General features: G+C 38.2%; 1 protein-coding gene across 2 annotated transcripts in view; it reads right to left on the minus strand.

The window, feature by feature from the left end:
- SHROOM4 (shroom family member 4) overlaps positions 1 to 24,317 on the minus strand; it is a 274,039-nt gene that overhangs the window by 117,288 nt on the left and 132,434 nt on the right. For both annotated transcript variants that reach the window (XM_037821192.1, XM_037821190.1), the window contains exon 2: positions 5,067 to 5,218. In XM_037821192.1, coding sequence (XP_037677120.1) covers positions 5,067 to 5,218 — 152 coding nt within the window. The remainder of the gene's footprint in view (positions 1 to 5,066; positions 5,219 to 24,317) is intronic.

A 24,317-nucleotide genomic window follows, 5' to 3' on the forward strand; every position in this document is an offset into this window, starting at 1 on the left:
AAAACACTGCCGTGAACATCAGTGTGAAAATATCTGTTTGAGTCCTGCTTTCAATTTTTTGGGGGGTATATATCTAGTAGTGGGATGTTCAGGTCATATGGTAGTTCTATTCTTAGCTTTTTGAGGAACCACCAAACTGTCTTCCACAGCGGCTGCACAGTTTTACATTGCCACTAGCAACAAATGAATGTTCCTATTTCTCCACATCCTCTCTGACAACAGTTATTTTCCATTTTTTAAATAGTAGACATGCTAATGGGTATGAAAAAGAAGAATGAACTTGGAGGACTCACACTTCCAGATATTAAAACTTATTACAAAACAAAGTAATCAAAACAGCATGGTACTGGCACAATGACTGACTAATAAACCAATGGAATTGAATTGAGTCCTCAGAAATCAATCATCACATTTATGGCCAACTGATTTTTGACAAGGGTTCAAAGACAACTCAACTGGGAAAGAATAGTCTCTTCAACAAATGGTGCTGGGAAAATTGGCTCTCCAATTGCAGAAATAAGGAGGAGAATCCCTACCTCATGCCTTATGTAAAAATCAACTCAAAATGGATCAAAACCAAAATATCAAACTGCTAGAGGAAAATGTAGGGAAGCATCTTCAGGACCTTGCATTAGGCAATGGTTTCTTAGACTTTAAACCCAAAGCACAAGCAAAAGAAAAAATAGATAAAGGGGACATCATCAAAATTAAAAATCTTTGTGACTCACAGGACTTTATCATGAAAGTAAAACAAAAACCTATACAATGGGGGGAAATATTTGGAAATAATTTAGTTTTTAATCTCTCAATAATTTCCTGGCATTTAACTTTTTCTTAGCTATTTTTAAATTTCTGACATTTCAAAATTTATTAAGATGCAATTAATGTCTCCAATAATTTAAGAAAACTTCTTGTATCTGTTGTTATATTCCATTTCTCATTTAAATTTTATTTATAATTGATCTTTATTTTCTTGATTAAGTTTGCTAGATGCTTATATATTTAATTCAACCCCCCCCAAAAAAAAATCTAGCCATTGGCTTCATATTATATTGGATACTTAGTTAGGTAATTTCATTTCTCATTTTTAATAATAAAATATTTAAGGTTATGAATTCACTTTTGAATGCTAATCTCAATGTTTTGATTAGTTGTGATCTCATTTTTATTATTTTTAATTATCCTGTTAGTATTTCTTTGGGCTAATACTCACATATAAATATTTTTTAAATATTCAGTAAGTTGAAGATTTTTTTAAAATTTGTTTTCGATTTGTAAACATTTTACATTATTATCAGAGAACAGGGCTAGTGTCTCATTTTTATTTTTAGGAGTTCACAAAGGCTTTCTTTGTGGCATAGCATATGATCATTTTTTAAAAATGTTCTCCGAATATGTGAAATGTGTTTTAGAAATCTTCCAAATATTTATATTTTGATCTACTTTATCTTTCATAGTTAAATTGTGTCCCATACTGACTTTTCTATAATTTTTCTTGTTATATGCTAACAGTTTTTTTCCTTCCATATTTATATGCCATGCTATTTTGTAAAAACATAGTTCATGAATACAGTATCTCCAATATGGTTTGTATATTCTATCAATATAAAATGAATCTCTTGGGGCCAACATAGTTGTGTGGTTATTGCTCCTGATTTTTTGAAACAGAGTAATTACATGATCAGATGCCTATTTTAGGGAGATCACACTATTGGATGTGTGGAAAATGGATTAATTGGAAGGCAGTAAGACTGGAAACTGAGTGGTCAGTGAGAAGGCTGTATTTGGGTTTGCAATGCTGCCATTATGCAAATTACCAGAAATGGATTGGCTTTTATAAAGGGATTTATTTGGTTACAAAGTTACAGTCTGAAGGCCATGAAAATGTCCAAATGAAGGCATCAACACAAGTATACCTCCACTGAAGGAAGGCCAATGGCATCTGGAAAACCTCTGTTAGCTCGGAAGTCACGTGGCTGGTGTCTGTTGATCCCAGGTTGTGCTCCAGCTCCACTCTCAACTCCTTGCACTCTTCAAAGTGCCTTTCTTGGCTGCAGCTGCACTGAGTTCCTTCTGTGTGTCAGCTCTTTTATATGGCCCCAGTGATTTAATTAAGACCCACCCTGAATGGGTGGAACAACACCTCCATGGAAATTATCCAATCAAAGGTCTTGCCCAGTTGATTGAGTCACATCTCCATGGAGACAATCAATAGGTTCCAACCTAATCAACACTAATACCTCTGCCCCCACAAAACTGCCTCAAATAACATGGCATTTGGGGGGACATAATACATCTAAACCAGCACAGGCTCTTACAATAGTCTAGGTGAAAAACCACGAGTGACTGGATTAAGACAAAGGCAATATAGCAGTTTTTAGCAGGTAGAATCATTAGACCTTGTCAATTACTTGGATTGGTCAGAAATGAGTGTGAGAGAGAAGAGTGGAGGGTGACACCTAGATTTCTGACTTAGCGGACCAAATAGATGGTATCATCTTTATATAAAAGGCAATATAGGAAGAAGAGCTGAGTTGGCTTCTCAAAATAGGCCTTTCTCCAAAGTTCTTTCTCTTTATATTCAGCCCTAAAAATTCAAGATCAGACCTAAAGCTTGGTGTTGGACCTTTGTCAGTTGATTGCTTACTCAAACAAAAGTTCTTCTACTTTAGGAAACGTTAGGCTGAATGTTCATGAACCTTTAGAGAAATCACATTTCTTTTACCTGATAAGAGCTGTTTCTTAAACTTGAGGAAAAACTTGGACCAAGCAAGAGAGAATAATTTCTTATAACGTCCTCAGGGTAGTCCATCTGTGAAGGTTAATTTTTCCACCAGAGGGCAGCATCACCTGATAAATTGTGTCACTGAGAGGGGAAGCCTGAAAGTGTGGACAATGTAGATTCAGTGAACCACAGGAACTGCCACACTATGAAAACCAAAGAACCCTGCTATCCCCAAGGCCATAAATATAGCCACTCCTAAGTGACTATAGAGGCAGATGATGCTATGGTAGGGAGAAAGCATGAAGCTCACCGAGGCAGGATGAGTGGGTGAAACACCTGCATCTTTTCATTCTTGTGACTAGCTCAAAAGTCACCTTGGATGGTGTTCATACTCCCTCTAAGTGCTGGTATCCCTGTATCTCACAGGGACCAAATTACCAAGCTATCTCTAGGAAGTCTTATTCAAAACTTTAAATCATGACAGATCTGATTCAGTGGCAGTATGCCTACTGTATAAGGCATTACTTAACATGTCACCTCCTATCCAGGTACATGGGCAGGCATGGCTTATTCTTAGACACCAGCAGGTAATGTAATAGGTCAATGAGATCCTATACAACCTCACCTTTACTGCCTCTCAAATCTTTCCCCTTGAGTCTTTTCTCCTTGGGATGAATCATTTTGATGTAGAGCATGAGAACAATGGAAAAATTAAAGATGGCTTCTGTGCTTCTGGTCTGGTTGACTGAGTGCATGGTTGTCCTGGTCACTGATATAGGGAGCTTTGTAGAAGAAGATGATCATGTTTTAGGTTTTGAACATGCTGTGTTCAAAGAGTTTCTGAGACATCTAAGAGTAATGTACAGCAGGAAGTTGGCTATGTGGGTCTGGGACTCAAAAGATATAATCATCCTTCTATAGATAATAATTGAAACTCTAGACATGGGTAAGATTTTCTATTTTATATTAATGAGTTTAGAAATGGGCCAAGGATGGAACCATGGGAAAAAACTGCAGTTAAAAGATGGCCAGAGGAAGAACAGGCAATAAAGGAACCTAGAAAAGAATGGACAGAAGTGTAGGAAAAGAACAAGAAAAAGGGGTATCTTGTAAACAAGGAAGAAAAATTTCACAGAAGAAGAAGTCATGATCCACAGCAACATAGTCAAATGAATAAATTAATCATATATGATGAAGAACTAAAATAATCCATTGGCTTTGATAAGTAGGAGTTAATTTGTGGCTTTTGACAGAGTAGTTTCAGTGGTATTCTGGGGGCCAAATTCAGATTTCAGTGGGTTTAAAGCTAAATGGTAGGTAAAGAATTGTAGAGAGTGGTTATAGACCATCCTTTTGAGACTGAAAATGAACAAAAGGAGGAAGATGGGACAGTAGCCAGAAGAGGAAGTATGATTGAAGGAGGATGCTTTTTTTGTCTAATAAAAATAATTAAGATGTAGAAACTAAGGCACATGTATAAGATAAAGGAAACAAGCCAACAGAAAAGGAAAACTATAAGCTCCAATAGTGCAGAATAAAGATGCAGCAGCAAAATGAATGTCAGGCCAAATGGAAGGCTCATGAATAGGCAGATACTTTGGCAGCAGCAGAAGCACTGTGCCCTTACATCCATTCAGCCTATGCCACTCCACTTACTGGAATTCCTTTTCTCTTCTCATCGTTTATTATTCAAATTCTACTCACCCTTTAGCTCAAATTCCACCTTCTCTATGAAGTCTTACGCAATCAATCCTTTCAGAAGTTCTTTCTTTCTCTTGAACTCTAACAGCAATTACTGTCTGACCAATCCATTTGACAATCACACGCCATCCTGTGAAGTTTCCTTTATTGCTTTCTTAAAAAAATATAATGCTAATCAACATGTCATATGTGTGTTATACTGTATACTCCTGAAGGGTATAGTTTTCCATGGCACCCAGATTGCCTAGCAAGACTGGTAGTAGGGTCTATTTAAATATCCTTTAATATGTGGTTGAGCAGTGGGTGCCTGTTGTGAAGGGAGAGACAGAAAATTGCTGGTTAGATAGGTCATTGTATTTATTGAGTCACTTAGTATTCTCAGTAGTAGATAAGGAAACTGAGTCTTGCAGAAATAAAAGTTTATCCAAGGTGACAAGGCTAGCATGTGGCAGTGCCAGGATTTGAACCAAAGGCCCTTTCTCCTGTACCATTCTGCCTCAGTTGTCTGAAAAATTGTGTTCACATGAACACCTCTTTCCTTGATGATATTGACAAAGACATGAATGACCCTATTGAGGGTTTACCAATCAAGTCGTTTCAGCAGCCTCTGCATCTTAAAGCAGATCTCCTTGCACCTTACCTTCTGACAATCAGCTTGAGGATCCGGAAGGAGCCTTTGATGAGGATGAGGGCCTCTTGGCGGGAACCATACAATGGAGTGCCATTGATGTTCACAAGTTCATCACCAGTCCTCATCTTCTGGGATAAGGCTGCCTTGCCTCCATCTTCAATCTGTGTTGCAGAGAACAAAATAAAAAGCAGGTGGTGAGGTGACTCCTACTCCAAAATTATGCTTTCTGGCTCCAGGCAGCTACAGGGGGCAGCTAAGGAACTGAACAAAGGCCATTATTTACTAAAGGCAGAGCTTGGACAAGCATTGAGGAGGAGGGCAACAGAAATAATTCAGTCCCTGCCCTGGAGGAGTGAACAGCCCATCTGGGGGGACAAGCACTTCTATATAAGAAAATGGTGCTTGGAAGGAACTCCACAGCATGGGCTAATGTAGAAGCATGGCATAGCAAAATGAGCACACAGATTAGAGACAGAAGAGCTAGGCTCCAGCTAAATGACCTATGGCAAGTCATTTCCTATCCTTGGGCAGGCTTTGGAGTCTCACAAACTTGAGTTTGAATACTGGCTCTACTACTTCCTAGCTGTGTGATTCTGAGAAAGTTATCTAGCATCTCTGTGTCTTAATTACATCATATGTGAAATGTAGACAACAGGAATACCTACATCATAGGGTTGTTAATATATAAAGTGTCTGGGAGCAGTAAGTCCGGAATAAATTTAAGCTCTGATTATCATAAGAAAGGAGGGGGGTGAATCTGAACATCTTGAAAGTGGCTTCCAGCTCAACATTCTGGGAGTAAAATTGCAAATTCAAAAGATACAAAGTGTATATACACAAAGTAACTGCTCATTTACCTATTGTCTCTTCACAAATGCTTAGTACAGTGCTTCTGTTGTCTGACACACAGTGGGCACTCACAAAAACTCAGAATATGAGTGTTTACTGTTCCATAGCAGCCTAAAGAATTTCCATTGACCAGGACAATCTTGACAAGAAGGTAGTCAGGCTGGGGGCATTGAAAGATAGAAATAATAGCTGCTGGGGTAGGCAAAAGAAAAGCAAAGCAGAACATCCTGAAGATCCTTGCTTATGGCTAATTTTATATGTAACATTCCTTCTACCACTAAAGTAAGTTCTATCTGATGGAATATTAAGTCCACCCATGGTAAAAAGGAGTCAATAATTCATTAATACATTCCTTAAATTTTAGTGAGTTTCTATTATGTACAGAACAATATGCTACATGGTAGAGAAACAGAAATGACCAAGGCCTCAGGGGCAGGTCATGATCTAAAGCTCACATATTCACTGAGATGGTCAGACAAAGAAAGGTCTAACCCACTGATGTGATCAAGAGGTTTTTTTTTGAGGGGGGGGGCGGAGAGCAAGGTGAGTATGATTAAAAAGTACAATCTTTAGGGAAAAGTAGATTTTAAATGGGTTACTAAGGGATGGCTTTCATTATAGGTATTTTTACACTTACCTCTACTCTTGTCCTACTTTCTCTGTCTTTCATAGCATCCCCCCAATCCATCCCCACACCATGGAAGTTAGCATATTGATGAGCTTTGGGTTGGCTAGCTCATCTGCAATTTGACAGATGAGACCTTCTGAGTGCAGAGAAAAATGTTAATTCAGGATTTTAGAAACCACATCAAATTAATTGAAATTCTGAGTTAAATCACAGAAAGTTATTAAATTTATTGGGGTTAAACCAATATTGTTAAAAATTGACCTTTGACTGACAAATCATAGATTAGCCAAATGACAGTGAATATATATACATTTATTCCAGTATCTGGGCTACCACTCAAGACAAAACAAGCCAATATTGGTAAATGGGGAACAACTTTCAGCAAATTAATTAGGATCACACTCTTTTTCCATTGTCATCATCATGAATACTTCACAGTCACTACTACCTGATGCCAAAAAAATAAAATGAAGGGGGAAACAAAAAGAAAAGTGCTGTACTTAAATTTCAGAAGTTCTATTTGAATGGCTCATTACTCTGGCAGCCATGGAAGGCCCCAGCATCAGGCAGGACTTTCAAAACCTATTAGCCATTTGAAGGGGATTCCTTAGGCTAACAAAGAATCATAAACAGGAGTCTAATGTATGCTAATAGAGTTTCCCCGCATTAGTGTTAGTCATAATTCACTCTACCCATGTTTTTTTTAATTCGTACAACTCAATTATCCCTATTCCTGTTATGCATAACAATGCATTGATATTAATACCACCTTGGGTTAATTAACCCCTCTGTTACATCAACAAGATCTGTTTATTCCAGATCAGAAGATGAAAGGGGGAACCTTTAAACTAAAATGGTTAATTATTGCCCAGAAAAAGCTCAGGCTTTCTCTACTGCCACTATCTGAGTTCTTGCAGGGACTCTTTCTTGGGCTACATTCTCACGTTGACTGTTTATTCCCCCTTTTCATTTCCATGCCCCTTCTCGGTCACCAGCAGCATCCCACTTAGGACTGTAATGTTAAGTGTAATAATGCCACATTAGTAGAAGTCTGAGGATTCTTAGACAACAAACCAGCAATTTATGGATAACCAGCACAATCCCAGAGTTCAGATGGGTCCAGATCCCGAAATGGGACTCCATTTAGTTGAAGATCGCTTGGACTATATCCAAAACTGTCCCTTTTTCAGACCCAGGGCATTTATTGAGCTATTCAATTGACTCCTTATTCCTCCTGACTTTTGGTCCTCTTTTCTAATTGCTTACTAATCATTACCCTCCCCCATCCACCTCTAGATTCCTGAGTTCTAACATGTCTTCCATTTAGCGTTTGGCCTGATGACAGTCAGTTCTCCAGGTCAACGGCTCAACCACACATTTGTTTCTATAGAAGACAAAGCAGATGTCCATGTATCTAGCAAGGAAAATGAAATAAATGGAAGGAAAAGGAAGGAAGGAAGAAAAAGATGTACATAATCTTCTACAAAAGGTTTGGTTTAATTCTTCCCTCTGCCCCCTCATGACTCTGGCTGAGGCTCAGGAAAGGTGTTAATCAACAAAATTGTTAAAATTAACATGCCCTGCTTGAAGGGGCTGTAGAGCATCATTTGATGCTACCCAGTCTGTAAGGCTTGTCAACTTTCCAGTTCTTCCTGAATCATACTTTCAGGGTGGCTTTCTTATTTCATTTCAAGTGTTGTGAATTCTCAGATTAGACCCAGATGCATTGGAATGTCAGTATAAACACATATTACAAAGTCCAGTGTAAACAATGGTTAACTTACATGACATTTTGGATTATCCAAGTAATCACCCAGCTAGCAGTAAGTGGCTCTAGTAATTTAAAATTAAGTGCATAGAGGTCATTTAACCAAAAGCCAGCAGGTGTCTGGGTAGCTGGGAAGCGCTGGTTGACCTTGAGCAAGTCCCTTTCCCTCTTGTGGCTTCTCTTACCCTTACTGGTAAAACATGAGGGCCTGACTAGATGATCTCTGAGAGCCCTTGCAGCTCTGACATTCAGTGACCTGTAAACAGTTAGCAAAGTCATGCCTTATCCTTCTGCTGATACAAATAATCCCAACCTTTAGCCCCTTTGTACTTTGCCTTCACCCATGGTTCATGCTTTCAAAACGGACTAATTAACATCTCTCTCTCTCTCTATTGCCTGTGGTCTTTATCCATTGTTTCAGAGCCGACTGGTCCACCAAAGTTGGAACACTTAATAAGGCATAATCAGGACACTGAAAGAAAGGTTCCTGAAGCCCCATTTATGATGAGCTGGTGATTTGGAAATTTTTCATGACACTTCAATGAGGCCTAAAGTGTTTTGATAGGTGCCAACAAAGTGACAAGTTAGACCCCTGAGAGTAAAGGCAAAGAGAAGGTGACAATGGTACTTACTGGCTTTATAGTAGCTTTTATTTAGTCAGATACTAGCATATACTAGCTTGGATCTTTTAAATAAACTGAGATGAGAAAGTGAAGGAAAGAAAATTAGATCAGGCATTTTTTAAAAATGTATTCAGCAAGAGAAACAACATCTCCAACAATAACTGACATGTAATGAATGCCTATTACAGTAGTGTAAGAGCAGCACTAAAAATCAATGACATGATTGTGAATTCCTCTGCTTGCTACAAGAAATTTATTGGGAAAAAATAGGCATCAACTGAAACTTTCTTGGTCAGTTTTAGGAGCTTCTATCAGCTTCTCCATAGACTAAGGAGGCAAATAGCATAGTTGTTTAAATTGATGTGGGTTTTTCCTTTTTGCAAATAGACAAAAATGCTCACCCACAATATAGTAGTTTCATTTCTTTAAAAGAAAATCTCCTCTAAATGTCTTGTTTTAAATTCAGTTTTATTGAGATATATTCACATACCATGCAGTCATACAAAGCGTACATTCAGTTGTTCCCAGTATCATTATATAGTTACGTGTTCATCACCAAAATTAATTTTTGAACATTTTAATTACCACACACAGAAAAATAATAAGAATAAAAATTAAAGTGAAAAAGAACAATTAAAGTAAAAAAGATCACTGGGTGCTTTTTTTTTTTTTTGCCCCCATTTTTCTACTCATTCATCCATACACTGGTCAAAGGGGAGTGTGGTTAATATGGCTTTCCCAATCACATTGTCACCCCTTATAAGCTACCTTTTTATACAATCGCCTTCAAGATTCATGGGTTCTGGGTTGTAGTTTGATAGTTTCAGGTATTTACTGTAGCTATCCCAATTCATTAGACCCTAAAAAGGGTTGTCTGTATTCTGAGTAAGAGTGCCCACCAGATTGACCTCTCAGCTCCTTTTGGAATCTCTCTGCCACTGAAGCTTATTTCATTTCCTTTCACATCCTCCTTTTGGTCAAGAAGATGTTCTCTATCCCATAATGCCAGGTCTAGATTCCTCCCTGGGAATCATATTCCACATTGCCAGGGAGATTCACTCCCCTGGGTGTCTGATCCCATGTAAGGGGGAGGGCAGTGATTTCACCTGCCAAGTTGGCTTAGCTAGAGAGAGAGGGCCACATCTGAGCAACAAAGAGGTATTCAGGGGGAGATACTTAGGCACAATTATAAGCAGGTTTATCCTCTCCTTTGCAGTAACAAGCCTCATAAGGGCAAGTCCTGTGATAGAGGACTCAGCCCATCATCCCGCCAATGCTCAATGTTTGTGAGAACATCAGCAACAATCCAGGTGCAGAAGCCCAACACTCCTGCATTCTCCACCAGCTCCTCAGGGGGGTTCTGCATATTTTTTAATTGTTTTTTTTTTAATTAACTCTTTTTTAAAATAATTATTAACTATATCAAAAAATTAAAAAAAAACATACAATAAAAAAACATTTCAAATAAACCATAACAAGGGAGTAAGAAAAAGACAACTAACCTAAAATAACTACTTTACCTCCAACATGTTCCTACTCTACCCCAAGAAAATAACCTAATATAGCAACATTTCTGTGAACTTGTTCCTACCATACCCACCAGAAATTAACAAACCATAGTCATTCCTGGGCATTCCCAGAACATTAAATTTACCCATGATAGCATATCAGTTCTTACTGGATTATTATTCCCCCTCCATTAATTGCTCTCTATTGCTAGTTCCCTACATTCTACATTATAAGCCATTTATTTTACATTTTTCATTGTTCACATTAGTGGTAGCATATAATATTTCTCTTTTGCGCCTGGCTTATTTCGCTCAGCAATATGTCTTCAAGGTTCATCCATGTTGTCATACGTTTCACAACATCGTTCCCCTACATCCTACATTATAAACCATTTATTTCAGGAGTGTGTTGTTTTACCTCCAGGTGTTTGTGAATTTTCTAAGTCTCTGATGGTTATTGACTTCTAATTGTATTCCATTGTGATCAGAGAATGTGCTTTGAATAATTTCAAATTTTTTTAATTTATTGAGGCTTGTTTTATGTCCCAGCATATGATCTATTCTGGAGAAATTTCCATGAGCACTAGAGAAGAATGTGTATCCTGGTGATTTGCGATGCAATGCTCTATATATGCCTGTTAAATATAATTCATTTATCAGACTTTTTAGATTTTAAATTTCCTCATTGGTCTTCTGTCTGGTTGATCTATGACTAGGAGAGAGTGATGTGTTGAAATCTCCCACAAATATTGTGGAAACATCCATTGCTTCCTTTAGTTTTGCCAGTGTTTGTCTCATGTATTTTGTGGCACCTTGATTGGGTGCATAAACATTTATGATTGCTATTTCTTCTTGTTGAATTGCCCCCTTTATTAGTAAGTAGTGGCCTTCTTTGTCTCTCATAACATCTTTGCATTTAAATTCTATTTTATCTGAGATTAATATTGCTACTCCTGCTTTCTTTTGGCTGTAGTTTGCATGAAACATTTTTTCCATCCTTTCATTTTCAATTCCTTTGTGTCCCTATGTCTAAGATGAGTCTCTGGTATGCAACATATTGATGGTTCATATTTTTTTATCCATTCTGTCAATCTATATCTTTCAATTGGGGAGTTTAATGCATTTACATTCAACATTATTACTGTGAAGGTATTACTTGAATCAGCGATCCTACCTTTGGTTTATTTTTTTCAGATATATTTTTCCCTCTCTCTCTTAATGTCCTTTAATGTACCCTTACTAAATCTCTTTAGTTCTGAACTTTCTCTATCTCTCTCTCTCCTTTCTTTGTTTCTCTGTCAGTAGGGCTCCCTTTAGTATCTGAAGTAGGGCAGGTCTTTTTTTGGCAAAATCTCTCAGCATTTGTTTGTGAAAAATTTAAGCTCTCCCTCAAATTTGAAGGAGAGTTTCGCTGGATGAAGAGTTCTTGGTTGGCAATTTTCCTCTCTCAGAATTTTAAATATGTCATGCCACTGCCTTCTCACCTTCATGGTGGCTGCTGAGTAGTCACTACTTAGTCTTATGCTGTTTCCTTTGTAAGTGGTGAATTGCTGTTCTCTTGCTGCTTTCAGAACTTGCTCCTCCTCTTCAGTATTTGACAATCTGATCAGAATATGTCTTGGAGTGGGTTTATTTGGATTTATTCTATTTGGAGTTCGCTGGGCAAGTATGATTTGTGTATTTATGTTGTTTAGAATTTGGGGGAAGTTTTCCCCAACAATTTCTTTAAATACTCTTCCTAGACCTTCACCCTTCTCTTCCCCTGCTGGAACACCAATGACTCCTAAATTTGGATGTTTTATATATTATTTATCATATCCCTGAGGTCCATTTTGATTTTTTTATTTTTTCCCCATTCTTTCTTTTGTTCTTCCACTTTCCATTCTGTCTTCCTGAAGGTCACTGATTCTCTGTTCAACTTCCTCTAGTCTTGTACTATGAGTATCCAGAATCTTTTTAATTTGGTCGACAGTTTCTTTTATTTCCATAAGATCATCTATTTTTTATTTACTCTTTCAATTTCTTCTTTATGCTCTTCTAGGGTCTTCTTCATGTCCTTTATAGCCTGTGCCATGCTCTTCTTCATGTCCTTTATATCCTGTGCCATGCTCTCGTTTTTTGTCTTTAGTTCTTTGATTAATTGCTCCAAGTACTCTGTCTCCTCTGATCTTTTGATTCGGGTGTTTGGGTTTGGGTTATCAATATTGTCGGTTTTTTTCATATGCTTTAAAATTTTCTTTTGTTTTTGGCCTCTTGGCATTTGCTTAACTTGATAGGCTTCTTTTAGGATATGTAGACTCATTCAAACACTTATCTGTAACTTTTCGGATCTACAGCTTTGTGGAGTACACTTTAACTAACCAGCAGATGGCATCTGCGAGTCACCTATTCCCCTCAAGCCAGTTCTCCCCAAATTTGTCATTGTGGTGAGTGGGGGTCTGAGTCTTGTGGGGGTCCAACTGGTGTACCAAGTTTGCATGTGTAGTTGGTGCTTCCCACCCTGAATGTGGGGCATGTGTTTGAGTTGTTAGGGAAGGAGGGCGGATTTAATAATCAGATCTCCCAGGTGTTCTTGGAGATTTAAAGCTGTTGCAATAATCTAATCCTTCAGTTCAATCTCACCACAGTTTTTCTCTGCCACTAACCCAGAAGTACTTGGTATTGGTGTACGGTACCTGGTACTTGTGAGTGGGACCCTCTTCCAAGTCATGCCCTCCTAGGGCCTCTGCTTAAGGAAGACTGTGCTAGATCACAGGTGAGCCCTGTCCCCCAAGGGAAGTTCTGGGCTGCAGGGCCATGTAGGGGCATTCCCAGCCTGCTAAAATGATGGCTGAGTGGGGTGTGTTAATTTTCCCCTTTTCACACAGCTCCATCTTCCCAGCTCAGGGACAATTAGCTGATATTGTGGTGTGTGCATGTGTGCATGTGTTGTTGGAAACACTTCCTATCACATTGTATTGTTTGGGACAGCTCTGGGCTGTGGCGCTGGTGCCAGGCAGGAGCATTCCCAGCCTGCCGGGAAGATGGCTGAAGGGGACGCTCCCCTTTTCTTGGAAGTGATATTGTTTAGCTAATTTTCTCAGGCAGTAGACTTACTGCTTTGTCCCTCAGAGCTATCTTAGCTTTGCTCTTGCTTGGGCCCAAATTGCAAGTCTTGAGGCTTTCTGTAATGGGCTACTTAGATTAATTGTTTTAGAAAAAGAGGAAAAGATAAAAAAAAAAAAAAAGAAAGGCCCTTCTTGCAGATCTAATCGGCTATTGAAATACTAAGAGACAAGGAATTTAGGGCCATTAAGGAACAATCAAGAAAGCAGAGAGACCAGCTCTTCAAACAGGGGTCCTCCCCCTCTGGATTTGCATATGCACCTGATTCTGTTTGAGCCCTGCCCTTCTCTGTTTTATGTTCACCAGATCTCCAAAAAGTCTCTGTTTTTATTTTTGGGTTTTTTTTTTTTTTTGCTGTTTTTGCTAGCCGTATGTCCTCTCCACCAGGCTTACTTCTCCCGGATTCTCCGGTGTCTGGTCTCAGTTTATCTGTGTTTGGAGTTTTTGATCAGAATTCTGAGTTTTCAGTCAGAGCTGCAACTGTAGCTTTCCCTCCTGTTTCTCAGCACTGACAGCTCCTCCTCCCACGGGTCTGAGCCTGGCAGGGAGGGGCATGGGTACCCTGGTCACGAGCACTTACAGATTTTGCTGATCTCAGCTGTTCCATGCATTCCTGAGTGCTGTACGAAGTATGCACAAACTCAAATTGCTCTGCGGTGTCCAGTCCACACAGTTCCTGGCTTTCTACCTACCTACTGCCCTGAAGGAGTAACTAAAACCCATACCTCACCACTCTGCCATCTTGCCCCTCTAAATGTCTTTTTAACACTTTTTAAAAGACTTTCAAGTTCTTAGTGACACTATAGATCCCTGTTCAGCAATTTTTTTTTCTTTTCTGGGAAATCAATAGAGAGAAACTGTACGAATGGGTATAAGCTGGCTTTGGGAAGTTTATTAGGAAGGAGGATCACCAAAGAATAGATAATTTAATACTTATTCTGAAAATTTATTTTGAAATATTGAATAAACCACAGATTGGGGCCTATTTGTTTCTGATCTGTCCTCTTTCCCATGTTGGTGTCCCTTAGAATCCAATCGCACTAGTAGAGGTTAATCATGGTGCCCTCAACAGGGGGGATAAAGGATTTTAAACCTTTCAGTCTCCTTGCAATTTCTTTCAACACTCTGATCTTAGGCTGTAGACACACTGGCTGCCCTAACTTGTCCCTCTCAGCAATCCCCTTCCTTAAAAATCCCTCTCAACTTTCCAAAGTAGTCTAGACTAGAACAACAAGAAACTTTTCTGTTTCTAATTTCATACTGCCTCCTACCTCAACCCAGTTTCCCAAGAGGCAAAACAGAAAACAAAAACATATCTCTTAAAAAATTAGAATTCAAAAACAACCACCAATTAAGAAAAGTAAGTCAGTCTGGTTCAAAGCAGTAATCTCATTATGGAAATAGAGTAAGAGGGTGGCCACTAAGGAAGAAACATTTGTTGACCTCTGTCAGCTAAAAAGCAGATGTGCAAATGCTACCAGGAGCTGCCCCAGAGTGCAAGGCTTTCTGTATCAGGCCCAAGAGCTCCTATGACCTTGGGCCAATGGCACTATGCTATGCCGCACAGCATGACCTATTCTTACAGACTGCTCCTTCCTCCCCAGCTGCTTAATCACCATCTAGTTTACTAATCCTCACAATAAAAGACACTCTAAGTTCCAAATCATTAAATTTCTCTGGGGAAAGCCCAAGACGAATTCTAAGCATCCTTGCCAAAAACTCAGCCTGGAGCCAAACTCAGCTCTAGGAACTTGTTGAGAAAAGTGGAAGGTAATCAAAAGTTCTGTAGCCTACATCAGCAACCTAAAGCAAGTTTGTCTTTGCTCCTTACCAAGTTGAATTGTCTTGCTAGTCTCTGTAAACCAGGTAAGGGCAGGAAATACCATGCAAGAGTAAACTGAGGTTTTCTACGTCATTAGCAAACGTGTTCATTTGGTCTTGTTTACAGTTGGTCAACTCTAACCATTTCTTTGCACTGATGACTTCTGCTAATGTTAATGTTATTAGTGTTTGTCACAAATATTAGTCTTTGGTGGTTTAGAAGAATAGTCTCCAGAGTGTGGTGCATATATCCCAGGAAGCACACAAGGTGATTCACTAGAAAGTGGGATATTGGAACTTCACTTTATATTTAGTTTTATCTAATTTTTAAAAATCAAGCTTTATTTATATTTAATATTGGTGGTGGTAACTTATATCACCCATAAATAAAATTATGTATATTGGGAACACATGCTCAAAACATTTTCACTGATGTAAATTTTTACTAAAACATGTTGGGCTGAATAATAACCTAAATGAAAGGGCTAAAACCAAGAAGCTTTTAGAGGGAACATAGAATAATGTCTTTGTGACCTCGAGGTGGGCAAAGATTTCTTGGGTAAGATGCTAAAAGCAATAACCATAAAGAAAAAAAGTGATACATTCATCAAAATAAAAAAAATGTATATTCATCAAAAGTATCAATAAAATGTGAAAAAGCAAGCCACAGACTGGAAGAAAATATTCATAATACACCTATCTGATAAAGGACTTATGTCCAGAATATAAAAAGAACTCATACAGATCAATAAGAAAAAGACAAACAACCCAATTAACAACTGGCCAAAGACTTGAGCAGACATTTCAAAAACAAAGACAGCCAAAGAGTCAATAAGCATATGAAAAGGTGCTCAATATTATTTCTCATCAAGGAAATGCAACTTAAAGTCACAGTAAAATATTACTACCCACTCCCCAGAAAGCCCAAAATTAAAAAGTCTGAAAATATTAAGTGTTGGTAGGAATGTACAGCAATTTGAACTCTTTTACATTGCTGGTGAGAGTGTAAAGTTGTACAACCACTTTGGAAATATGTACACCTACTCTCTGATCCAAAAATCCCACTTCTAGACACACCCAAAGGAAAGAAGTGCATATGTTCACAAAAAGTTTGCACAAATTTTTTCATAGCATCTTTATTCTTAATACACAAAAACCGGGAACAACACAAATGTCCATCAAAACACACAAACACATGTGCATGAATGTAATTTTCTGAAGGTGCTGGAAATGTTCTACATATTGATCTGGATGCTAATTATGTGGGAATATACATATCCAAAAATTCATCAAGACTTGTGCATTTTAAGGTGTGTAGGTTATTCCTTAATTTTAAAAAGTATTTTAAAAAAGAGACCTCTAGAGTATACATATATTTCTGAAGTAGAGACCAATGCTCAGGCAATATTTTCACATACTCATAGTTTTAATCAAGACAAAAAGTTTTACTTAAAGGATAATCCTTCACAATAAGGCCCCAATTTATGAATTTTCCAATTGTTCCTCTCTGTTTTGAGACAGTAATCAAGCCCTGCCTCCCCATATGGTGGATGATTTCAGTAAGGAAATGAAGACCAATACTTCACTTTTCTCACTGGCCAGATGGCAACAGTGAAACTTTTTTTAATCACAAACCAATTTTATCCTTTCATATTATCAAAAGAGAAGCAATATCTCATCTAATGCTGGAGCCATCTACTGCTGCTTCTCTTGTCTATCCCAGATATGTCTCTTTCTCATGGTTCTCAGAGTTCCTGACACCCACCTTTGGTATCAAAACTTCAGGTCAGGTCATTGTCACACATATAATTAGCTCTCATTCAGGCATCATTGCTATTGCATTATTACATTGCCTATTCTTCTTGGCTGCCTAATAAGCTATGAAATCCAGTGAACCTGGCAAAGCTGATGTGGTAGAGAGGTGGAGAGTAGGAGGATTGGGGTGGAAGAAACTTGAGGGTAGGATATGCCAAAGACTTTGCTCTTGATGTCTAGAAGCAGTTGTCAGCAACAGAATTCTGTATACTCAACCATGATATAGTTCCCCTGTATAGCGTTAAAAAGTCTAGGACAAACTAGAATTGCACTTTGTGCAAATCTGGTGGGTAAGCTTAGGTGACTGAAAAGACAGACTTTTCATACCACCTAATATAAAAAACTGTAAATGGGACATTTCAATTCATTGGCATTTATGAGAAGTGAATTAATGCTTGCAAGAAATACCCAAATTACAAGAATGGCCATTAAATTCCACTGTTTTACTAGAAAGAGATGTAAGTAATTTTACTTGGAATAATATAATCTTTATTTCCCCAGTATCAACACACTGTTGGTGTTGAAACTATTCTTCAAGTTGATCAAAATTGTCTTTTTAACTTGCCAGCTAAATGTGAATGTGTTAGATACAGTCTTCCACCACAACACGATGTGATTATATCTGGACTCTGAATCATCCCAAAGCCAGGTTCACTCAATAACTCATTGCTAGCTCCCTGAAGCCATTTATTTATAATCCATTACACAAAAAGCCAAAGATAGTTTCCAAAGAGTGCACATACTCAACATTAGTTATTTCTGACTGGAAAAAGACCAAGAAACTAACATCCTTCAGGGAAGGGACCAAAGACCACCTCTGGAAACCACCAGGTCTGCTCTGCTATCTGGAAACCCCTTGTCCAACTTACCATGAACCCATGTGTCCTCTACCAGATGTGAATGAAGTGACAGGGGGCTTGCTTTCTATTTTCCACAGCTGGGCCCCTGCATTCCACACTAGGAACATTGCTTGCATCCAGGCCGATTTTTCCCAGTGGTAAGTTTATTCCCCGGTCTTCACTTAGTCCTCTAACAGCAGGAGATGAAAGGGGAAAAGAGGCATTTAACTCCCACCCATCCTTCTGCATAACTGTCATCAAAGCAAACACTCCCACAGAAATAACCTACCAAGGCTAAAGTGTATATCACAAAGGCAACAACAACATTAAATACTGACTACTGTAGGATAGATACTACTTTAAATTAAACTAGCACATGCTGCTGCTTTCACATAGTGCTGCAAATCTGGGAACAAGTGAGCCATAATACTGTTCTGTTCTGTTCAATGCTGTCCTGTTCATATGACAACTGAGAAATGGTACACCATCTATTTCCCACTTAGCAAGATTTGTTAAATAATGTAAAACAAAACTGAGTTTCTGCCATTGGAAAAGAGAGAAAAAAGGTTTATGTGTATTAGTGGTGGGCGGGGACTGTTAAATCATAAAGTATTTCTCTTAGCAATGCCAGGAATAGCTTGAGAAGAAAATGAAGGGGAAAATGATGGGTTCAAAACCTGGAGAATCAATAGGGTAAAACAATGAGGAAGCCATTCATTTTGGTATCAGTCTGGCTTTTTTTTTTTTTTTTTTTTTTTTAATCTTCATTTTATTGAGATATATTCACATACCACGCAGTCATACAAAACAAATCGTACTTTCGATTGTTTACAGTACCATTACATAGTGGTACATTCATCACCCAAATCAATCCCTGACACCTTCATTAGCACACACACAAAAATAACAAGAATAATAATTAGAGTGAAAAAGAGCAATTGAAGTAAAAAAGAACACTGGGTACCTTTGTCTGTTTGTTTCCTTCCCCTATTTTTCTACTCATCCATCCATAAACTAGACGAAGTGGAGTGTGGTCCTTATGGCTTTCCCAATCCCATTGTCACCCCTCATAAGCTACATTTTTATACAACTGTCTTCGAGATTCATGGGTTCTGGGTTGTAGTTTGATAGTTTCAGGTATCCACCACCAGCTACCCCAATTCTTTAGAACCTAAAAAGGGTTGTCTAAAGTGTGCATAAGAGAGCCCACCAGAGTGACCTCTCGGCTCCTTTTGGATTCTCTCTGCCACTGAAGCTTATTTCATTTCCTTTCACATCCCCCTTTTGGTCAAGAAGATGTTCTCCGTCCCATGATGCCAGGTCTACATTCCTCCCCGGGAGTCATATTCCACGTTGCCAGGGAGATTCACTCCCCTGGGTGTCTGATCCCACGTAGGGGGGAGGGCAGTGATTTCACCTTTCAAGTTGGCTTAGCTAGAGAGACAGGGCCACATCTGAGCAACAAAGACGCATTCGGGAGGAGGCTCTTAGGCACAACCATAGGGAGGCCTAGCCTCTCCTTTGCAGCAACCGTCTTCGCAAGGGTAAAACCTGTGGTAGAGGGCTCAACCCATCAAACCACCAGTCCCCTATGTCTGTGGTCATGTTAGCAACCATGGAGGTGGGGTAGGCGAATACCCCTGCATTCTCCACAGGCTCCTCAAGGGGGCACTACATCTTTTTTTCCTTGTTTCTCTTTTTTAGCTTTCCCTTCTTTTTTAAATCAACTGTATGAAAAAAAAGTTAAAAAGAAAACAAACATACAATAAAAGAACATTTCAAAGAGACCATAACAAGGGAGTAAGAAAAAGACAACTAACCTAAGATAACTGCTTAACTTCCAACATGTTCCTACTTTACCCCAAGAAAGTTACCTAATATAGCAACATTTCTGTGAACTTGCTCCTACTATATCCATCAGAAATTAACAGACCATAGTCGTTCCTGGGCATCCCCAGAACGTTAAATAGCTTATCTGTTCTTCTTGGATTATTGTTCCCCCTTCCTTAATTGCTCTCTATTGCTAGTTCCCCTACATTCTACATTATAAGCCATTTGTTTTACATTTTTCAAAGTTCACATTAGTGGTAGCATATAATATTTCTCTTTTTGTGCCTGGCTTATTTCACTCAGCATTATGTCTTCAAGGTTCATCCATGTTGTCATATGTTTCACGAGATCGTTCCTTCTTACTGCCGCGTAGTATTCCATCGTGTGTATATACCACATTTTATTTATCCACTCATCTGTTGAAGGACATTTGGGTTGTTTCCATCTCTTGGCAATTGTGAATAATGCTGCTATGAACATTGGCGTGCAGATATCTGTTCGTGTCACTGCTTTCCGATCTTCCGGGTATATACCGAGAAGTGCAATCGCTGGATCGAATGGTAACTCTATATCTAGTTTTCTAAGGAACTGCCAGACTGACTTCCAGAGTGGCTGAACCATTATACAGTCCCACCAACAATGAATAAGAGTTCCAATTTCTCCACATCCCCTCCAGCATTTGTAGTTTCCTGTTTGTTTAATGGCAGCCATTCTAACCGGTGTTAGATGGTATCTCATTGTGGTCTTAATTTGCATCTCTGTAATAGCTAGTGAAGCTGAACATTTTTTCATGTGTTTCTTGGCCATTTGTATTTCCTCTTCAGAGAACTGTCTTTTCATATCTTTTGCCCATTTTATAATTGGGCCGACGGTACTTCTGTCATTGAGTTGTAGGATTTCTTTATATATGCAAGATATCAGTCTTTTGTCAGATACATGGTTTCCAAAAATTTTTTCCCATTGAGTTGGCTGCCTCTTTACCTTTTTGAGAAATTCCTTTGAGGTGCAGAAACTTCTAAGCTTGAGGAGTTCCCATTTATCTATTTTCTCTTTTGTTGCTTGTGCTTTGGGTGTAAAGTCTAGGAAGTGGCCGCCTAATACAAGGTCTTGAAGATGTTTTCCTACATTATCTTCTAGGAGTTTTATGGTACTTTCTTTTATATTGAGATCTTTGGTCCATTTTGAGTTAATTTTTGTGTAGGGGGTGAGGTAGGGGTCCTCTTTCATTCTTTTGGATATGGATATCCAACTCTCCCAGCCCCATTTGTTGAAAAGACCATTATGACTCTGTTCAGTGACTTTGGGGGCCTTATCAAAGATCAGTCGGCCATAGATCTGAGGGTCTATCTCCGAATTCTCAATTCAATTCCATTGATCTATATGTCTATCTTTGTGCCAGTACCATGCTGTTTTGGCAACTGTGGCTTTATAATAAGCTTCAAAGTCAGGGAGTGTAAGTCCTCCCACTTCGTTTTTCTTTTTTAGAGTGTCTTTAGCAATTCGAGGCATCTTCCCTTTCCAAATAAATTTGATAACTAGCTTTTCCAAGTCTGCAAAGTAGGTTGTTGGAATTTTGATTGGGATTGCATTGAATCTGTAGATGAGTTTGGGTAGAATTGACATCTTAATGACATTTAGTCTTCCTATCCAAGAACATGGAATATTTTTCCATCTTTTAAGGTCCCCTTCTATTTCTTTTAGTAGAGTTATGTAGTTTTCTTTGTATAGGTCTTTTACATCTTTGGTTAAGTTTATTCCTAGGTACTTGATTTTTTTAGTTGCTATTGAAAAGGGTATCTTTTTCTTGAGTGTCTCTTCAGTTTGTTCATTTCTAGCATATAGAAACATTACTGACTTATGTGCATTAACCTTCTATCCCGCTACTTTGCTAAATTTGTTTATTAGCTCTAGTAGCTGTATCGTCGATTTCTCAGGGTTTTCTAGATATAAGATCATATCATCTGCAAACAATGACAGTTTTACTTCTTCTTTTCCAATTTGGATGCCTTTTATTTCTTTGTCTTGCTGGATTGCCCTGGCTAGCACTTCCAGCACAATGTTGAATAACAGTGGTGACAGCGGGCATCCTTGTCTTGTTCCTGATCTTAGAGGGAAGGCTTTCTGTCTCTCACCATTGAGTACTATGCTGGCTGTGGGTTTTTCATATATGCTCTTTATCATGTTGAGGAAGTTCCCTTCAATTCCTACCTTTTGAAGTGTTTTTATCAAAAAGGGATGTTGGATTTTGTCAAATGCTTTTTCAGCATCTATTGAGATGATCAATTGATTTTTCCCTTTTGACTTGTTAATGTGTTGTAATAAATTGATTAATTTTCTTATGTTGAAACATCCTTGCATGCCTGGAATAAACCCCACTTGGTCATGGTGTATGATTTTTTTAATGTGTCTTTGGATTCGATTTGCAAGTATTTTGTTGAGGATTTTTGCATCTATATTCATTAGGGAGATTGGCCGGTAGTTTTCCTTTTTTGTAGCATCTTTGCCTGGTTTTGGTATTAGATTGATGTTACCTTCATAAAATGAGTTAGGTAGTGTTCCATTTTCTTCAATGTTTTGAAAGAGTTTGAGTAAGATTGGTGTCAGTTCTTTCTGGAAAGTTTGGTAGAATTCCCCTGTGAAGCCATCTGGCCCTGGGCATTTATTTGTGGGAAGATTTTTGATGACTGATTGGATCTCTTTGCTTGTGATGGGTTGGTTGAGGTCTTCTATTTCTTCTCTGGTCAGTCTAGGTTGTTCATATGTTTCCAGGAAATTGTCCATTTCCTCTACATTATCCAGTTTGTTGCCATACAGTTGTTCATAGTATCCTCTGATAATTTTTTTAATTTCTTCAGGATCTGCAGTTATGTCACCTTTTTCATTCATTATTTTGTTTATATGGGTCTTCTCTCTTTTTGATTTTGTCAGTCTAGCTAGGGGCTTGTCAATCTTGTTGATCTTCTCAAAGAACCAACTTTTGGTGATATTTATCCTCTCTATTGTTTTTTTGTTCTCTATGTCATTTATTTCTGCTTTAATCCTTGTTATTTCTTTTCTTGTACTTGGTTTAGGATTGGTTTGCTGTTCATTTTCTAGCTTCTTCAGTTGATCCATTAGTTCTTTGATTTTGGCTCTTTCTTCCTTTTTAATATATGCGTTTACGGCTATAAATTTCCCCCTTAGCACTGCTTTTGCTGCATCCCATAGGTTTTGGTATGTTGTGTTCTCATTTTCATTCGTCTCTATATATTTAGCAATTTCTCTTGCTATTTCTTCTTTAACCCACTGATTGTTTAGGAGTGTGTTATTTAACCTCCAGGTATTTGTGAATTTTCTAAGTCTCTGATGGTTATTGACTTCTAATTGTATTCCATTGTGGTCAGAGAATGTGCTTTGAATAATTTCAATCTTTTTAAATTTATTGAGGCTTGTTTTATGTCCCAGCATATGATCTATTCTGGAGAAAGTTCCATGAGCACTAGAAAAGTATGTGTATCCTGGTGATTTGGGATGTAATGTCCTGTATATGTCTGTTAAATCTAATTCATTTATCAGATTGTTTAGGTTTTCAATTTCCTTATTGGTCTTCTGTCTGGTTGATCTATCTATAAGAGAGAGTGATGTGTTGAAGTCTCCCACAATTATTGTGGAAACATCAATTGCTTCCTTTAGTTTTGCCAGTGTTTGTCTCATGTTATTTTGTAGCACCTTGATTGGGTGCATAGACATTTACGATTGTTATTTCTTCTTGCTGAATTGCCCCTTTTATTAGTATGTAGTGGCCTTCTTTGTCTCTCAAAACATCCCTGCATTTGAAGTCTATTTTATCTGAGATTAATATTGCTACACCTGCTTTCTTTTGGCTGTAGCTTGCATGAAATATTTTTTTCCATCCTTTCACTTTCAGTTTCTTTGTGTCCCTGTGTCTAAGATGAGTCTCTTGTATGCAACATATTGATGGTTCATTTTTTTTGATCCATTCTGCGAATCTATATCTTTTAATTGGGGAGTTTAATCCATTTACATTCAGCGTTATAACTGTGAAGGCACTTCTTGAATCAGCCATCTTATCCTTTGGTTTATGTTTGTCATATTTTTCCCCTCTGTCTATTAATATCCTTTATTGTACCCATACCGAATCTCTTTAGTACTGAACCTTTCTCCAGTCTCTCTGTCCTTTCTTTGTTTCTCTGTCTGTAGGGCTCCCTTGAGTATCTCCAGTAGGGCAGGTCTCTTGTTAGCAAATTCTCTCAGCATTTGTTTGTCTGTGAAAAATTTAAGCTCTCCCTCAAATTTGAAGGAGAGCTTTGCTGGATAAAGTATTCTTGGCTGGAAATTTTTCTCACTCAGAATTTTAAATATTTCGTGCCACTGCCTTCTCGCCTCCATGGTGGCTGCTGAGTAGTCACTACTTAGTCTTATGCTGTTTCCTTGTATGTGGTGAATTGCTTTTCTCTTGCTGCTTTCAGAACTT

Source organism: Choloepus didactylus, chromosome X (assembly GCF_015220235.1).
Source record: "Choloepus didactylus isolate mChoDid1 chromosome X, mChoDid1.pri, whole genome shotgun sequence".
NCBI lineage: Eukaryota > Metazoa > Chordata > Mammalia > Pilosa > Megalonychidae > Choloepus > Choloepus didactylus.